The sequence below is a fragment of the Balaenoptera ricei genome, chromosome X (genome assembly GCF_028023285.1).
Source record: "Balaenoptera ricei isolate mBalRic1 chromosome X, mBalRic1.hap2, whole genome shotgun sequence".
Lineage (NCBI taxonomy): Eukaryota > Metazoa > Chordata > Mammalia > Artiodactyla > Balaenopteridae > Balaenoptera > Balaenoptera ricei.
In genome coordinates, this window is record NC_082660.1 from 29,407,196 (window position 1) to 29,427,486 (window position 20,291).

Sequence of the window (20,291 nt, forward strand, 5' to 3'; positions counted from 1 at the left end):
AAACTCTTACACTTATAGCAGGGCTTTGTCATTGTTGATACCTAGCAGACCTAACAGAACTGTCAAAGATGAAGACAGCTGAATGTTATGGACTTAATGTTTGTGCCCCCCCAATTTTCACATGCTGAATGAAGCCTTAATGCCCAATGTGATGGTATTTGGAGATGGGGCCTTTGGGAAGTAATTAAGTTTAGATGAGGTCATGAGGGTCGGTCCTCATGACGGGATTAATGTTCTTATTAGAAGATGGAGAGAGCAGAGCTTTCTGCTCTCTGAGAATTGGCCCTCTGAAAGCTAGGAAGGGGCTCTCACCAGGAACCGAATCTGCTGGCACTTTGATCTTGGACTTCCCAGCCTCCAGAACTGTGAGAAGTAAATGTATATTATTTAATCTACACAGTCTATAGTATTTTGTCACAGCAGCCCAAGATGACCAAGACACTGTTATTTTTGTAGTGATTTGCCATTTGAAAAGGGCTTTTCCTGATGTCACTCCACTTAATCCTAATAGCAATCTGGTACAGAAGGCATCAGGGCCCAATTTTACAGATGAAAAAACAAAGGGTCAGAGAGACTAAATAATTTGCCAAGGGTCCTGTTGTCATTAAACAGCAGAGCCAGGACTTAAACCACATCTTCCCATCTTAGATTCATTGCTTTTAGCACCATATTACTCTTAGAATGAATCTAAGGAAAGACATTCTTACGTGTTTGTCTCACAAACATAAAAGTAATCATCATCATCATCCCACAACCAACTGCTAGCTGCCTAGGTCTTTCTGGTAGGCCTCCAAAACTCAAGAGCTTTCTTTCCAAAACCCATATTCTCCATGTGGAGCTAGGCTGAGTGGATCTGAGATAATTATCAACATGTCCAGCAGCTATAGAAAAGTCTTGGTGGGTTATAGTATGAATTCTGAGGCTAGGTCACAAACGGCATTATAGCTTCTGCCTTGTACTCATGCTTTACTTATTCTTGAAGCCAGCCACAAAGTTGCAGGAACACTCAAGCAGTCCCATGAAGAAGCTCATGTAGAGAAGAACCAGCTAGACAGCACCACCTCACAAACAACATGAGTGAGCCACCTTGGGAGTGAATTCTCCAGCCCCAGTCAAGCTTTCACATGACTGCAGCCCCAGGTGACTACTGTCTGCAACCTCATGAGAAATCCCCAAGACAAAACCACTCAACCAAGTCACTTGTGATTTCCTAACCTAGACAACCTGTGAGAGATAATAAATGATTGTTGCTGTTTTAAGGCATTAAGTTTTGGGGTTGTTTTGCAGCAGTAGGTAACCACGAACTCCTTTTCTTGGCTAAAGTAGAATGAGCCCAGCTCTGTCCTTTGCATGCAGAAAGTTCACAATCCATTAATCCTCCTTACTTCATGAATGCTTCCCTTAAGGCAGGTACAGCAGAATAAAGACTAGTGGCAAACAATTTGTTACGCTGCTTCAAATGATTAATGAGGGCATTTGTTAAAGAAAGAAATGGTAGATCTCAAATAACCCCTACACTCTTCCAACACCTGAGGAGAGCTGAGGGAATCTTTTAGGAGCAGTCCATAGCACATATCTAACCCTTGGCTTAGCTTCATCTAAAGTGCATGGTACACCAGGGAGTAACAGCCCTCCCTATGCCCAGAGGTACCAAAATATAAGAGAAATTCAGGTCTTTAGTTGCAATGCCCCAGTATGCCATAAGATGAAAATGCTAGTCTATGGAAATCTGGAATTCCCCCTGTGAGCACATCTCTTTCTGTTTTGTATTTGTCTTATCAGCTCACTTTGTCTGAGTGTGAGATTCTTTATATTTATTCATCACCATCTTTATTCTATTATATCATAAAGAAAAAAATCATTTTATTTAATTGGTTTATTTAATAGTTATGTTCATCGTATTCAGTTTTTTAAACTGAATAGAGTGAATAGAATATTTGCTAATCCAAATCTTTCCCCTTAGAAAGAAACATAATGAAAAAAATAAGCAATTTGGGCTTCCCTGGTGGCACAGTGGTTAAGAATCCGCCTGCCAATGCAGGGGACACAGGTTCGAGCCCTGGTCCAGGAGGATCCCGCGTGCTGCGGAGCAACTAAGCCCATGCGCCACAACTACTGAGCCCGTGTGCCACAACTACTGAGCCTGCGCTCTAGAGCCCGTGCTCCGCAACAAGAGAAGCCACCACAATGAGAAGCCCGCGCACTGCAACGAAGAGTAGCCCCTGCTCTCTGCAACTAGAGAAAGCCCGCGCACAGCAACGAAGACCCAATGCAGCCAAAAATAAATAAATAAAATAAATAAATTTTTTAAAAAAGCAATTAGTAGAAAACACTATTTATGTTCATAATTGTAGCTATATCACTTTAAATAAAATTTATTTATTTTTCCGATTACATACTCACATGAAAGATTAATAATTATATATAGTCATGGCAGCTAATTTGGATTTTAAATCCTTTTCAAATATATTTTGATATTAATCTCTTATAAAATTAAAAATGAGATACATTAAAGTAGAATTATTTCATCATAGATATTTAGTATTAGTTTAACACAACATAAGAAAAATTCTATAAAGAAAAAACACATACACCTGTTTTTTATAGGTAAAAAAAATTTAATGTATGAGTTATAATTACTCTAATGGAGCTCTGAAATTTATCAAGATGTTAAAGATCATTTCTATTTTTTTTCTATTTTGTAATATATATTTCCAGGTACCCTATTGAATGGACACTAATGAAAATTAAAGGAATCATGAAATTTATATGTGAAGAAACACATGGCACTATGAACCTCACTGTGATGGTTAATTTTATATGTTAACTTGGCTAGACAACGATGCCCAGTTATTTAAGCATCATCCTAGAGGTTTCTGTAAAGGTATTTTTTAGATGTGATTAACATTTAAATCTGTAGACTTTGAGTAAAGCGGATTAGCCTCCATAATGTGGGAGGGCCTCATCCAATCAGTTGAAGTCCTTAAAAGAAATGACTGAGATCCCCAGAAAAGGAAAAAATTCTGCCTCCAGATGGCTTTCGGACTCAAAACTGTACTATCAACTCTTCTCTAAGTATCCATCCTGCTGGTGTGCCCTGAAGACTTCATACTTCCCAGTTCCCACAGTGGCATGAGCCAATTCCTTAAAATCTCTCTCTCTTTTGCTCTTTATGAGTGTGTGTGCATTAAATAAACATAAACAAATATATAAATAAATATGTATGCATATATATTATACATATATATATATATAGAGAGAGAGAGAGAGAGAGCGCATGCTAGTTCTCTGGAGAATGCTGACTAATATACTTACTATTCCTAGCAAATAACAACACTGGAAGAAAAGATTAATAATAATAATAGACAGAATGTAGTAAAGCTCTTATTTTTGCAGTAGGATTGAGGAAGTGATAATTCGTTTAACCCTTGGTATAACATTGAGGTCCACTGCACCAAAACTTACACTATTAGACTGGTTGGATTGCAGAAGATACAGAAAACAAAATACAGTGCAAAACCTATAAACTCACTCTTCAGTGTGTGTTTGTCTAAATGCACCTATATTGCAAGTTGCCACTGGGAGGGGTGGTGCTAACTCTTCTTATCAACATATTCCTTAAATGTAAGACAAGTTCCAGGCTCTTCCTTAGGTCTGCTTTTTTTCACCTGACACGCCATCTCTATGCAAGCTTAACCACTCCAGGTAACTTCCAAATCTGTGTAGAAGTAACTTCACCCCTGAAATCTCCTCTTGTGTTTTCAACCATTTCTCATTCTGGACATCAGCTGTATCTTAAACACATTATTTTATCACCCATACTCAACTCCTTTTCCTGAGTTTGTCTCTGGTTATGATATTACCATCTTCCAAAGAACTGAATCTCAAAATCTTAAGAGGTAAGCACTCTCTTAGATCTTCAATTCCACACATCCAATCAATGTCCAAATACTGTTAATGCTAGCTCCACCGCATATCTTAATTCAGTTCTTTCTTTTCACTCCACTGCCATTGCTCTAGTTCGGGCTCTTGTGGCTCCTAATGCTCTCACTGACTTCATTTACTGTCTTATCCTCCACAACATATGTGGTCACACTCACACACACACACACACTCCTACAAATTCATCCGTCGCACCATTGCTAACCTAAGTCTAATTATGTATTCTCCTGTCATCCTTTCCTGAAATATCCTTCCCTCTCCAACCTCTTTCTGCTTTTCAAAATACTAATCAAATTTAGGATTTTTAGACAAAATTTAACCTCCTGGGAGCATTCCAGGACCCCCTCATTCAGATCCAATCTCCCTTTCCCTTACGCGCTCTCTCCGCATTTTGTAATACTTCTCTACAGAAGTACTTACCGTAGACTGCCTTGCCCGGATATACTTCTCCAAATACCCACATTTGATTGTTAGCTCTTTTAAGACAAAGGCTGAATCATTCCTCCCTGTATCCCCTCCATCACCTCTGATGTTAACTTGCACAGAGTAAGCATTCAAATATTTACTGAACTGAACTCTTGGGTTGCCAGCGGCATCCTGGTGGATGTAAACTTTGAGAGCTGTTGTAGTTATAACAGGTTGACAGCAGGTGCTAGATGTCAAAAGAAGGAAATTTATATGGTTGACTCCACTTCTTCTAAAATAAGCAACTCTCTACTAGACAATACCTGAGAGGAAGATACTGGCTGGCATTTCATTAGCAATAGAGATTTCATAAAAATGTGGAGAATAACAGTCTTTTTATTTCACCATGAAGTATTTCTTACATTTGGTTGCAGCAATGAATGATGGGTTGACAAAGCTGCTAAAAAACTGTCAGTTAATTCAGAAATCCTGTGAGAGTATTTTCATTCTCATACAGTAGAGCATTCTCTTCTCTACAGCCCTGTACACCAGCTCTTTAAGCAATACGATACAAATTCATTCTCTTAAAATTTATATGATGTCACCAAATTTCTCAAAGAATTTTGGACTAGTTTGAAAAAGTCTTTGCTGAAAAAATAATTTTAAAAGAAACAACTCTCTCTTAACACTTGGTATTTTGTTTTAGAAGTTCCACCCTTGCGTTAGATAATAAAAGGCCATATATTATTTCCCCTTCATATTCTCCCAGCTCCAGTTCCTCTGTACCAGATTCATCTCATCTTGATAGTATCTACCATTTAATGAGCATCTAATATGTGCCAGGTCTTCACTTTAGAAACATCATGTAATTTTATCTTTATAATCACCCTACCAGCTTAAGTATTATTATTATCCCCACATGACAGATGACGGAACCATGGCTTAGAGAAGTGAATCTACTTGGTCAAGGTTGAACAGCTAGTAGATTACTGAGGTCCACTATCTTGCACATTTCCAACACATGTAAGAGACAATCCTATAATTAGACATGCAAATGCATAGAAGACAACAATATAAATGGGAGCAGTAAAACATTATATTCATATTATAGTAAACTGAGGTTACTCCTAATATTTTAAGTTCTCAAATAAATCTTTCTATTTTTTGACTAACAAGCCCTTACTATTTGATGTGCCTCAGGCTTTAGAATTATATAGACATCAGTTTAAATCCTAGTCCCTTGCATGACATTTTACTAGGACCCCAGGCATGTTATTTAAGCTCTCTGAGCTTCAGTTTTCTGTCTCTATAATAATGCCCACCTCCTAAGGTTACAGTAAATACTGAAAAGGAAATAGCTTACATCAATTGCCTTGCTTTTTGTAGTATCACTCACATGAAGGCTTTTCCAAATATTTGTTTAATTCTATTTATATATCTTATTCCATCTTTTCCAAAGCAACTTTCTCCTTTTGATCTTCTAAAACTCTCTCTCCATTTTTTTGGGGGGCGTGTGGTGGGTAGTGGAAAAATCAGATAGTTACTTAAGAGCTTACTAAATGCTTTAAATGCTCTCCCACTAAGCATTCAAACAACCCAATTAGATTATAATTAAAACAACAAGAGATAACATTCACTGAACTCTTACTATGGCCAGGAGCTAAGTGCTCTTCATGTAATAACTCATTTAATTCTCCCAACCTTGAGGTGGACAGAAGTAATCTTATTTTATAGAGCAGGAAACCGAAATCAGATAGTTTACTGAGATTAGTTGTTTGTTCAGGGTCACAAAAGTACTAAGTGGCCAGCCCAGGCAGTTTGCCCTTAAAACCTGTATGTGCTATTGCCACAGATCTTTAAAATGGTAATGGTGGGGATTATGGAGGGAGAAGCTACAGAAGCAAGGTTCTCAGATACAAATGTCAGATGAGCCATGTTCACCAATATTATTTGAGGAATAAACAGAACAATAAGAGAGCAGTTCTTTTTTTCCATATCCTCCTTACTGCTATGAGAGGTATTATGGTACTAAGATTTGCAGTAGTAACGGACATGAACACGAGTTTTGCATAATTCAGAAACCTCCAAGGAAGCAATTTTAAATCCTTCTTATCAGTTTTTGATCTCCTGACCTAGCCATTTTACAGAAGAAAATGACCAGGAATGGTTGACACATTCAGCAACTGAAGGAAAATGAGCAGTTTGACCATCAGAAGCAGTGAGGAGAATTTTTTACCTGAATGCTCTTAGAATGAAATTTATTCTTTCACCTAGATTATTACAACATGATTTCCATCAATATAATCACCTGAAAACAACAGATACCATGGAAACAGTTTTATACAGTGATACATGGTTGGTATTTTGCAGCCCCAGCTACTAGTAGAGAAGAATTGCTTTTTACTGGCCTTTTCTCTTGACAGAATATAATAACTATGTACAGATTTCCCCAACTGTTCAAAGTTATGAACTGGGATTTACCAAGGAGGGAACCATGTTTCAATATAGTACTATATACTTACTGAATATTTTTCTTTATTTAGCTGATTCCTTTTTAAGTATTTCTAGAAGTTTCAGGGCAATAAAAAAGGAATACTGAAATCTTCAAATAAGAAAATACAATTTTATGAGCAAGTATCTTATTTCTACGCGTTCCCTGAAAACCAAATCTATACTAAGAAAAATTCTATTTTGAACACAATTGAAACTTTACGAGTACTGAATCTCCATCCCATTTTATTGATTTCAAATGGAGAGATAAACTGAAGTATAGCAGGGCTGCAAATGACATTGTTTAGATAAACATATCTTGTCAGAATTATCCTGGTACCAGCATTAGAGGCTCCAGGCATATTTAGAACTAAGATTCTGGCTTAGGCTCTAAATAAGAAACATGACATGTCTCAACAGACACTTGATTTTAAGAAAATGCTTTTTTGGACCATTTGGGTTGGAATCTTTCCACTATGCTGCAAATATTCATAAAGGCATTCATTCCTAAAAGACAAAAGCTTAGAAAAGCAGAACTATTCAAATCACTGGATATTAGCAGAGATATACAAACCTGCCCTCCAGTCACTCAATTTTAATCTACATCATGAAAAAAAGTCAATACAATATTTAAAAGAGATTGCAAGGGATAATGGAAAATGTTTAGACAAAGCTGAATGGATACTGTAAAACAAATGAGTGTTATTTTCCTCTTGGGGGAAAAAAGAAGGTTTTTTCATTGGTAAAATAACAAATGACTTTCTATATAGTATGTTTGGATTTGTATAAACATCTTAGCCCAATTTCCATATTTCTCAGGCAAGAAACAGAGCACTTAACTGTGTAGTGGGAATTCAGTCTCATAAATCACTCACACTTTTAGGCCTGTGTGTATCAACCTGGTTGGGGAAGCCTCATGGTTCCAGTCTGAGGGAGGAACACTCCACTATATCAGTTGGACAGCTATCTATGTTGGTCATTACAAGGCAATTTTGCTCTTGTATTGCTGGTTTTAGAAATGGCATTCTATACATTACACAGAACTATAGAACTTAAGTGCATTCTTGTCCAAATTAGCTGTGGAAGAGACTGACTAGTTTCTTGCCAAATTAATTTCTCTTCTTCCTGGGCTCAACATTGGACATTATTTTCCAGATTCCCTTGCAGTTAGATGTGGCCATGTGACAAGTTCCAGCCAACAGACTATGAACAAAGTAACGTGCACGACTTCCAGGCCTGGCTCATAATAAATTCCAATGGTCAATACTCGTTCCTCACCTGCCCATTAAATGCATAACACTTTGATGTTCTGGACACAAATGTTGGAAGGGGCTTGGGCTCCTGAATGACTTCATTAAGTGCTGCTTACTTTGGAATACACCAGAATAAAAAGTGAACTTACACTGTGGTAGACTAGCAAGATTTGAGAGCTTACCTGTTACAGTGGCTACTGCCACCTAACTAATACATTAGCATATATCCAAATACATTGTTTAATCAACAATAGTTAAAATTTCAAAATCAAGAAGAGTCCATTTTAACTAATATTCACTACAACTGAAAGGGGAAATGTCTCCAGGAAGTGAATCAAACGTCCATAATTGCAGACTGAAACCATCTTTAGTCCTAGTCCTAGTGATTCAGGTCATTAACAAAAACATCAAAACAAGGTGGGACGTGGTAAACATTCTTAAAGGAACGCACACTTCTAAGCCAGAAAGAGACATTTGCAAATTCTAAGCTCTGTTCTTTGCTTATTTTGTAAGCTTGAACAAGTTAACCATTCTCAGAAACTGTTTCCTCATCTATAAAATGGGGATTATGAAATTTAGCTGACAGGATTTTGTAAAGGTTTTACACACACACGCACACACACACGTACTGCCTGATACCTGGGAGGTACTCAAAAAAATAAGAGCTATTATCACTATTTACCTAATAAATGTTAAGTATGACTAATAATATTTTCCAAATATTAACCTTCGATTCTGGTTACTCTTTCCCCTCCCCCAACATACTGGCAGCCAGACATTCTGCTTCTACTTCCTTAGGGAAGTGCTGACACAACAGAATGTATATTATGAAGACATAGACTCTTGGTTTTTAAGTTTCAAAAGCCTAGGCCTGGTATAAGACAAAAGCTTTGGAAGGAAAAAAAAGATGATTAAACGAAGGTTTTCCCTACTCTTGCACTAGAAAAGATTCCTCTGGACGTGGGAGGGGAAACGAGCAGGCATTGCAGGGGAAGTAAGAAAATTTAATGTTGATATGTATCCCTGGAGGGAAAGGAGGTGGAAGGAAGGGAGGAAACCCAGGGAGATCCAAGAGAATCTGATAGCAGAGGTGACCTGGGCCTTATTTCTGAGAAGAGCCTCTGAGGAAAACAGGATGGAAAGCAGTTTCCCATACCCTTCCCTCTATCCCTCTTCCTGACCTCATGCACAGTCACTCTGAATCATGCCGTATAAAGAAGAGTAGGTGCAATGTCTAGGCAGATGGGCCTTAAACAGCCTCTCAAAGTTCCCACCCACCCCAGTATGGCATGAGGAATGGTACAACGATCTCTGATATTACACAATGAGGGCATCCAAGCAGCAGAGAGACGTCTAGATCGGAAAGTGCCACTGCAGACAGGAAACAAAGATGGTCCAGGAAGCAACTGCCTGCTTGAACCAACAAACAAGGATATGAGGGAAGAGAATGGCATCTCCACGGATGCCAGCCCAGATAAATGACAAGTGAGGAGCAAATGTTCTGCCACAGCCATGCTCACCACAGCAGCCCCCCGCCATGCTTTGCAACTACACAAGTCTGGACTGATGAAAATTATATTTTCTCTATTCCACAGAATTACATTCAGTTATTGAAAGATAACATTATGGACCAAAAATCTTAGTTACAATAGTTTTAATATACAACTGTTTAGACTATTTTTACAAACGTGATGGAGGTTTATGAACTTAAGTCATTATAGAAACTTTTCGTACTTGTTTCCTTAAGTTTCACGCGCCCGTTAACGAAAAGACTTACTTCGATCAGTAATGATCGTCCTAGCCTCTTGATTGCTGGTCTTGTTTTTCAAATTCTGGGCAGCAGTAATGAGTTCTTCCAACTGGGGGCGCCTCTGTTCCAAATCCTGCAGTGTTGCCTGAAGGAACAGATATAACAATATTGAGGTTCTCCAGCACTGTGCATTCCTTTTATGGAATACAAAGTAAAGTGTAATTTTCAAACCAACCAAAGCACTTTTAGAAATAAAAAAAGATGTTACTAGATATAAATCTCTAATGTGTAAGGCTTTACAGAGAACAATTTAACAAGAAATGTGTTTCATTTTTAGATACCAAAAATATTTCAAGTGAAAATCTTGATTATGGATTTGCTTTACTATTTAAGAGATTAGACAGAGTCATTTCAGAGTACCTGGGTTTACTTAAACCAACATATGAGTGCCATGAGTAAAAAAATGTAATTTTGAATTATGACAATGTATTTAAGAGAAAGACAGCTATTTATACCTGTAATCTCATTCTGTGCAGTGTCAAAATTAAGGTGTATATTTTAGAAACAGAAAAAGCAGAGAAGTGATTTAAGAGATATAACTTACTTAACTTCTTTGTACCTGAAACTCCTCACCTATAAAATGAGGTGATGTAGATGAGCTAAATTAGTCTTTCCCCAAAATCGACTCTAGTAAGAATCACGTGATTCCTTTGCCTCACTTCAGAGTGAATGAATTAGATGGCAGGAGGAGGGCTGGAAATCTGCATTTTTAACAAATTCTCTGCTTCATTTTTATGATCAGGCAAGTTTGGAAAGCATCAGGCTAGAAGTTAATATTTGTATTCTGTATTACAACTGACTTTAACACTGCTATAATAAAAGTACCAAAGACAATGAAGTCAACAAATATATATATGTTGGGCTGCACCCGGCAGGCCTACAAGGTCTGTGTTTGCCCAGCTTCAAGACTGAAGAAGGAGCCCGGAGTCAGCAACAGAGACATCAATGGTTTAATGGATGGGGGAGCTGACCTGTCTGAAGGAAGGTCTTGGAGGCAACACCCCAGCGTGTGTAGCGGACGGCAGGCAGGACATGGCGGCAGTCTTCATTCCCGGTGGGGGAGTGGGGGGGAGATGGCCAGTTATAGGGGAAATGACATCAGGTGGGCTCATTAGTTACCAGGGAAACCAGTAGATGGGCACGCCCCTCACCGCCCCTTTGATGAAAACAATCACCAGCTGGGGCCTGGGGCAAGTAGGCAGGAAGGTCAGTCATGTGGGTAAGATACAGGCGAAACAGGCACTGGTCGGGCAGGGGATGTACTGAGAGCAAGAGAACAGCCATCTTGAGTGGTCTGACCATACAGTATATATTTAATTATGGGTAGCAACGTCCTCCTTCCCTCAAGTGTCCATCTACTGACTCTGTCATCTACTCTCTCTACACTAAGGGCACAAATCCCAGTGATATTTACAAAGAAGTTTCAGGAAAAGTAAGGTATCTTCCTTGTTCTTGTACTAAAACTGAATACATTTTATTGGTTGTTATTAGTTTAAAACCAGTATGTGGCAGATGTTTTACACATGTTTTCTCATTTTTAGTCTCCTAATAACCACACTAATAACTAAGCCAGAAGTCTTTATGGTTTTAAATCTTATGCTCTTTCTACTACCACATGAGGCCAATGAAAGTGAAGAGGTGAAATGTGGTAGATGGTAATGTTTATGAAAATCAGTTATCTACTATGCCCTTTGACTGGTGCTGATTTTCTAAACACTTTTGTATTTAGAAAGGCCAAATTTTGATCATTCTGTAGTATTTTTTTTGTGAAGAGGTAGGGAGATAGGCCTCGTGATTTGAGCTCAATTGCTTTTAGTCGTGTTAAGATAATGGGAAGAACTTATCCAAACATCACACATCTATTTTGAGCGTTTTCCCCTCTCTATTGAAAAATTGGAGGGGTTAACTTTTAACAAATTTTCCACATTTGTAAGCTGTGATTGCTCAGAAGAAAAATCCAATTTTCAGGTTTCTAACTTTTATGGTTTCTTTACACAAAAGTGTGTTTGAAATATGGAACAAATTGCCAAAGACAGCTATTGACGTAAGTGGCATAAGTCAGCTGGAGAGTACTGAATAAATTCTAAAGTAGGAACCATATAGTAGCAGACAGATTTTACGAAATAAGATGTTTTCCAGGATTAGAATGTTACACTCTGGTCACCTGTGACACAGCAAGCTCAGAAGGTACTTTGGAATTCCTGACTTTTAAATGTTTAATACATTCAATAATACATTTTTAAAAAACAGACTTACCCAGAAACCATAAAGTCAAATCTTCCCCTCTATATACACATAGCTAGCAAAGTACACAATTTCATTCATTTACTCACTCACCTTTTTCATTTTATAAATATCAAGTGTAGGCACTGTTTTAGGTGTTATGGATATAGCAGTGAATGAATACATTAGGTATGTTTTATGCAATTTAAATAAAATTTTGTGTTTTCTGATACTTGGAAATTTTTATATAGCAAAGATTATCTTTATCATCATTTTTTCTTTGATTTAATATTAATCCACCCTCAAACAACCAGGCCATTCTTTGCTTCTAAATTCTGGATACATAACCCAATGATGGCTATACTTTTCCCATTCTTTTAGGATTATAAAGTTCGTTTAAGAAGTCTGTTGTAGAAGTAACTTGATCAACTTTAATCTGAACCTTACCAGGCTCTAAATTAAACCTGACCACAATGAACAGCTTTTACTGCTGAAATTAGCAAGCATGTCAATTTAGACTTAAAACCAGCCATTTTCCTCTCCAATGAACAAAATAGGTCTCAGGGTACTGTGAAACCTGTTCTCTAGTTGGGTAATTCTCTAATTCTGCTGACAGACACATGCTTTATAAGCACCTGAGAAGATTATTAATGACATCCTTGGAAGCAGCCTCCTTAAAAATCTAAGGAGATTCACAACTGCAATAAAACTATGCCTTTCTAAAAGATTTCAAAACAAAACTGTAACTTTATCCCACTTTTTGGTCAACACATACAAACGTCCACTTCAAAAAAGAAAATGTACAATAATAATAATTATGTGTGTATGTATATATATGGAATTTATGAGATGCTAATATGCTAATTAAATAGTGGTTTCTCAGTAGACCAGAATGGGAATTTTCTTCTTCAATTTCCCTTCCAGAAATAAAGGGAAGGATCTGAATATGGCTTCATTTAATATTTTTTGTTAAGCTTTATGCAAACAGTGACTGAAATACCTTCTTGTTAAAAAACAGGACACATGCACGCAATGAGAGGAACAATTATTTTTTCTTTTCATTTGGTTTTCTTTTGAGTGTACTCTATTTGCTATTACAATTTCTTTAATTTTATAATCCCATAACTTCTCAAATACAATGACCTTCATCTCTATTCCATTGAGCCACCCACAGATGAGAGAACACCTTACATCTAATCATTACTCAAACTACCCACTTCCAAAATATCCATCTACAAAATTCTGTTCTCTGCCCCCAATCTGGTGCTCATACCAGATGCTACTCTCTCAGAAACACTGTTTCTACTCTAATCTTCATCCTCATATGACCTCCAGTTGTCTTCTATTGTTCAATTTCTTTATTCTAGGTTTAGTGGTCTATATTTGTCATACTAAACAAGTAGAATGCTAATTATGCTTATTTTTCTGATATGAGCTCACATACTTATAACTTAAGTGAACAAAACTAGAACTATTACATGCTTAACAGTACCTAAGCATGATAATTCAGCACGTCTACAGGGATCTATCATTCTGGAAGAAACAAACACAAGGGAAGAAAGGAATCAGTGCTATTTCTAAGGAGTCATAAGCCAGCTACCGGGCTTTACTAAAAACAGCTTACCCCTTGGAGATGAGAATTCATCATGGATTCCACTAGCTGAGCAAAGATGGAGAAAAAAAAAATCTTCAAATACAAAGTGAATCAAAAGTCGTTAATCCTACCAAGTCTCCCCAGGGTTGACAGAAATGGTTATAAATAGCAATTCTATGAAAAAGGGAGTTAACCAATGGAGCCATGCGTACTAGAAGTAGGTCATTTTAGGCTCTTAGAAAGAATTACACTTCATAATGCTATTTGTTAAAATGAAATACTACCTAAATAATACTCAAATAGAAAACTCTATATGTGTAGTTGAATATTTAGTATTTATATGTCTTAGACCTTAACCAGAAACTTGTTACATTTTTAGTATTTTTCTACAAAAATCAACAATCTTCACATAGTTAACTTTAGAACAAAGGACCATGGTGATTTTCGCTTGTTGCCATTTTCAGGAAATAAGCATGAATTCAACTTACATGTAATGTAAAAATGGAGACCTTATAGTCTTTTATTTACAATTTAAAAAATTAACATTAAAGATTGACAAGGTGAGAGAGTTTACAGAACTACTTTATGTATGGAAGAAAATAAGCATTTAAGTCAGGTAGGTCCTAAATTGTAGCCTTTCTAGTAACTGAAAGAGATTTGCCCATGCTGATGCTAATCATCTGTCTAGCTTTCAACTGCCTCCCGGAGGGCCTTAATTCTGGCTTCTATTCTTGCATTCGGCTGCCTCTCCAAATAGATTGGCTAAACCCAAAGTTGTCTTTGTTGTCCTCCACTTCCTCACTTCTCATTTACATTTAAACTGGCCTGGATATTTTCCTGCTGGGCATAACTTTTCTACTTCTCTGAATGTTCTACCAGCATCTCGGTTGGCAACTTCTTCACAAGCACCTTCTAACTGTGGTTATCCTTTTGTCTTTCATTCACTCAAGAAATACTTTTTAAAAAAGCATTTTACTTTTATATAATCTAGAAGTTACAGAAAATTTGTAAGAATGGTCAAAGAACTCACACATGCCCTTCACCCAGATTCACTAATTGTTAATATTTTGCCACATTTTATCATTTATCATTCTATCATTACATATACACATAATATCTGTGTATGTAATATTATATATATTCTCTTCTGAACCATTTGAGAATAATCTGCAGATAGTATGCCCTTTACTCCTAGATACTTCAGTGTTTATTTTTTGAAAACAAATGCATTCTCTTACACAACCTCAGCTCAAATTCTAGTTCAGGAAATTTAACATGGCTTTAGTACTATAATCTAATCTACATTCTTTATTCATAGTATAAAAATTACTCCTTTAATTGCCTTTCATTTACTGGTCCAGCCTCATGCATTGCATTTAGTTGTCCTATCTCTTTAGTCACCTTTAATATGAAATAGTTCTTTGCCTTTCTTTGAACTTCATATCACTGATTATTTTGAAGAATACAAGCCAGGTATTTTGTAGAATGTACCCCAATTTGGGTTTCAGCAAATACTTTTATATATTTATGTTATGTCAGTCATTGAGCTAGTCATAGGAGATATAGCAGTGAAGGAGGAAAAATTATTATTCTCAAGTGAAAAATGAACTAGTAGTGAGGAGAGGCAGTAAATAATCAATTATAATAAACTGAGGTGAGTATTACAATAGGGGTAGCACAGGGAGTTATCAAAGCATACAGCAGAGATATCTAACCAAATTTAGGGTGTCAAGGAGAGTCTTCTGAAAGAAGTGGAGCTGGTTCTCAGATCTTCTTTATCTAAATTACACAATTTTCTTGTGTGCCTAAGCTCCATTTTTTAAAGTTTTTTTTCAGCTTTATTTGGGTAGATTTGACAAATAGAAATTGTATATAAAAGTATACAACTTGTTTTGATATATGTATACATTGTGAAATGATCACCACAATCAAACTAGTTAACATCCATCATCTCACATAGTTACCTTGTGTGTGTGTGTGTGTGTGTGTGTGTGTGTGTGTGTGTGTGTGTGATGAGGACACTTAAGATCTATGCTCTTAGCAAATTTCAAGTGTACACTATTAGTAACTATAGTTACCACGCTTTACGTTAGACGTCTAGAACTTATTCATCTTATAACTGGAAGTTTGTAGCCTATGACCAACATCATCCCATTTCCCTTATCCCGCAGCTCTTGGCAACCATCATTCTACTCTGTTTCTCAGAGTTCAACTGTTTTTAGATTCCACATATAAGTAAGATTTTACAGTATTTGTCTTTCTGTGTCTGGCTTATTCCACTTAGTATAATGTCTTCCAAGTTCATCCATGTTATCAAAAATGGCAGGATTTCCCCCTTCTTAAGGCTTAATAATATCTAATGTATATATACCTATACCACAATTTCTTTATCCATTCATCTACTGATGGACATTTAAGTTGTTTACATATCTTGGGTATTGTGAATAATGCTGCAGTGAACATGGGAGTGCAGATATCTCTTTGGGATCCTGACTCCATTTCCTTTAGATATAAACCCAGAAGTGAGACTGCTGGATCACATGGTATTTCTATTTTTAATCTTCTGAGGAACCTCGTTACCAACAGTGTATGAGGGTTCCCTTTTCTCCATACCCTCACCAACAGTTGTAATCTCTTGTCTTTTTGATCACAGCCATTCTAACAGGTGTGAGGTAATTTTCACCGTGATTTTGATTTGCATTTCCCTGATGATGAGTGATGTTGAGCACCTTCTCATAGACCCGTTGGCCATTTGGATGTCTTCTTTGGAAAAATGTTTATTCAGGTCCTCTGCCCAATTTTAAATCTGATTATTATTATTATTTTACTCTTGAGTTGTATGAGTTCCTTATACATTTTGGATCTTAAACCCTTATCAGATACATGGTTTGCAAATACTTTCTCTAATTCCATAGGTTGCCTTCTCATTCTGTTGATTTTTTCCTTTGTTGTGCATAAGCATTTTTAGTTTGATGCAATCCCACTAGTCTATTTTTGCTTTTGTTGCCCGTGATTTTGGTGTCATATCCAAAAAATAATTGCCTAGGCTAATGTCAAGAAGCTTTCTTCCTGTTTTCTTCTAGTAGTTTTACGCTTTCACGTCTTTAAGTGCCATTGCTGCTAATACCCACTGTGGTGGCCCCGAGAAAGTGCAAGCCTTTTATGACTGAGATCTAAATGACTGAGGACTTTAGCTGCTGCATTTGGGAATCCATCACTACATTGGAGAGAAGAAGCCAAGCCTCCCACAGACTGCTCCCCACCAATGACTGAATGTGATGAAGATACTAAAGCAGAGTCTTTCTTGGGAGAGCTGGGGCTCCTCTGGCTGACTGCAGCTCCATGTCTCCCCGACAGCTTTGCTGAACCTTCCTCAGACTGTACACTGGGGTACTTCTACCCAATTTTCTCTCCCTTTTTCCTTCATTTCGTGTCAGACTTGCATTTTGGTCTAATGGCTGTCCCACCTTCCCTGGCTTCCTGTCTATTTCCTTTCACATTGATATTTTCTCTAATAAAATAATTTCCTGTTTAATCCTGTCTTGGGACGTTTAAACTCAGGCCCCAACTAACACACCCACTTTTGCCCTTCTAATCCCTAAACCTCTCATCAGCTCTTCAGATCCACATAATATGGCGACTCCATGATATTACCACCTGGATGGATAGTTCACAATTTCTGGACATTAGTAATATAACTCTTAAGATTCAAGTGAATTAGTATTTTTTAATTAGCTGTATTAAAAACCACTGCTACTTTTTTTTTTAAAGGGCATGACCATTATTTTCAATGAGCCCAGATGTTAACTGAAGGAAAACAAGACTATTTATATGTGTTCCATGGTGATGGGGATGGTTCCGTTCTATGCCTGTAGCTCAAGAACACTGGGATATCAAAGCAAGACACCAGGAATCCTGAAAGACATGACAAAAGGAACTTTGGGGCAAGTTTTCTGACTACGGAAGATAGCAAAGCTAAGACAAAAAAAAAGTAAAGCCTTTCTGAGTCAGAATTGCCCTGGGTAGGCAGAGACCTCAAGCAGGGCCAGCTTCACGGGCATGCAACTTAAAAGTGGCTGCACTGGGCTCTGCAAATAGAAGGGCCCCTTACTTGGTTTACGCTGCTGTTGCTATCTTGAAATTCTTTATTATTTTTTAACAAGGGGCCCTGCATTTTCATTTGTCATTGGGGCTCACAAATTATGTAGCCAATCCTGACCTTAACCCTGAAGTGAGCAGAGAATAATAGTTGTGTATCTTGCCTGAAGTGATGGCGAATAACACACTTAAATGCAAATTATGTCAATCAAATGCCTCTTGCTTAGTTCCTGAGAACTTGTTCTAAATTTCTGTAAGGAGCAATCATGAAGCTAAAAGATACATATTTGGGGAAAAAAATACCTTTTGGTCAAGAAAAACAGAACAGGACACTTGGCTGTCCTCTGAGATGGGACCCTTTTACTACCAATGGTTATTGGGGAAGCAAAGTCACTGTGATTGTAGGAGAAGTGAAGCAGGGGACTTGACCTATCCCAAAAGTGGTGAATCATCTGAGAAAATAATTTGGGACCAAAAGGGGAACCTGTGGTTCCGGCAACAATAATGGCCACTGGGATCTCAAATTCCATTTCCCGTTTTAGCTAAGTATTAGTTTTACCTAAGGCTAGGGTGGCCTTGGGAAATACCTGGGAAACAGCTAATCCCACAGTTACTAACCTGCAAATGCCAAGCACTCGGCTAATACACATAGAAAGATAAAACTTGGCCTCTTTTCTCAAGGAACTCATAATCTAGCAAAAACTAAAGACTCATAAAGAACTAATACAGTGGGAAATAATATTAACAACAACAACAATACTTGCTATTGAGCACTTACTATGCACCAGAAGAATCTATCACAGGTTAGTGGTTATGGGAATGGATTCTGGAGTAAGGCTGCCTGGGTTTGAATCCTGGCTGCCATCTACTTGGTTTCTTATTTTCAGCAAGTTACTTAACTACTCTCTTCTTTACTTCTACCACTAAAATGAAAATAATAAGAGTATCTACCTCTTAAGTTTGTTATGAGAATTACTCGGGTTAATATTTATAAAATGCTTGGAACATTTCTTGTTGCATAATAAGAACAAAGTTCTAAAGAAAAAATTAATTAATTTCATCTTCATCATACTCTAAGAGGTAGGTACTATTTGCTTCTTTTATTATCCCTAGTTTACAGATAAGGAAAATGAAAGTAAAGGAAGCAATTGTCCAGGATCACAGGTTAATAAGTGGTAGAACTTCGAATACAAGCAATTTGGCCCCAGGGTTCACACACTTAAAAGCTATGATATTAGGATATAGTTACAAAGTACCTATGCTATAGTATAATATAGTATAGCTATCACATAGTATGATATAATTATTATACAGGTGTGATTAAATGGGACAAGAGCATTGAAATGGGATCATGCAAGGGGAAATTGTCTATTCAGCTGATTAACTGATTAACTACTGAATCAGTCAGGGTTCCTGCAATAAGCAAATGGCTCATATACACTACTCTATATAAAATAGATAACTAGTAAGGACCTACTATATAGCACAGGGAACCCTACTCAATACTCTGTAATGGCCTATATGGGAAAAGAATCTTTAAAAAGAGTGGATATATGGATATGTATAACTGATTCACTTTGCTGTACACCTGAAACTAACACACTTTGTAAATCAACTATAGTCCAATAAAAATTAAAAAAAAAAAATTGGGATGGGAAGCCTTTCCTCCTCAAGGCCTGAAAGGCTAACTAGAGGGTGCCTTTAATAGAAGCTGAGAAGTAGCTGCAGGGAGAGGACCTCCATAGCAGCTGTGGCTGTCAGTAAAGGAACCTAGTCGTCCCCTGACTCACTCTCCTGTCACCCTCTGCTCCGCTGGTGCCTCCCATTAGGAGGACGCAACCAATGGGTCAGCAAGCCCACTGCTGCCGCCCATGTTATTCGTCCTCCCAGGGTAGAACAGGAAGTTAGAAAGTGGATCTGAGAAACTGTGAAGCCGAAGTACCAAAGTGAATGGTAAAGATAAAAACAACCACTAAAAGGAATCCGTGAGGGAAGTAACCATATATGAGAATTCTCATGAAAGGCTTGATAGCAGAGATGGCACTGCACTTGAACCTTGGGAGATTGGGCTAGGTCATGGAGTGGGGGGCATTATTAGGGAATGGGAAGCAGGAGCAAAGGCATGGAAATGAAACAAAGCCTCAGCTGCGCTGGCTGGTGTCTAGGATTCATTGGAAATAATGGGAGATAAGCTTAGATAGGTATAGTGGAAGCAGTTTATGGTTGGCTTTTTAAAAATCAGTTTGGATTTTATCACGAGGAAATGGGAAACAATGAAGACTAGAAAAACTGAAGCTATGGGAGCCAAGATTTTTGTAATCCTTTGGACACCTTATTCTTTCTGGCTGGAATACCTTCCTCGGTTCTTAGTCCTCTCCTGGGAATACAGTCAACAGAAAACCATAAATAAAAGTGTTGATTGACCAACTGACTGGACACAATAAGGGGAAACAGTGATACAAGAAAGAAAATTACA

At 37.4% G+C, this 20,291-nt stretch overlaps 1 protein-coding gene across 6 annotated transcripts in view; it reads right to left on the minus strand.

Moving 5' to 3' along the window:
- Window positions 1-20,291, minus strand: part of DMD (dystrophin) — a 2,476,968-nt gene that overhangs the window by 634,164 nt on the left and 1,822,513 nt on the right. For all 6 annotated transcript variants that reach the window (XM_059910880.1, XM_059910875.1, XM_059910877.1 and 3 more), the window contains one exon: window positions 9,868-9,985. In XM_059910880.1, the coding sequence (XP_059766863.1) occupies window positions 9,868-9,985 (118 nt within the window). The remainder of the gene's footprint in view (window positions 1-9,867; window positions 9,986-20,291) is intronic.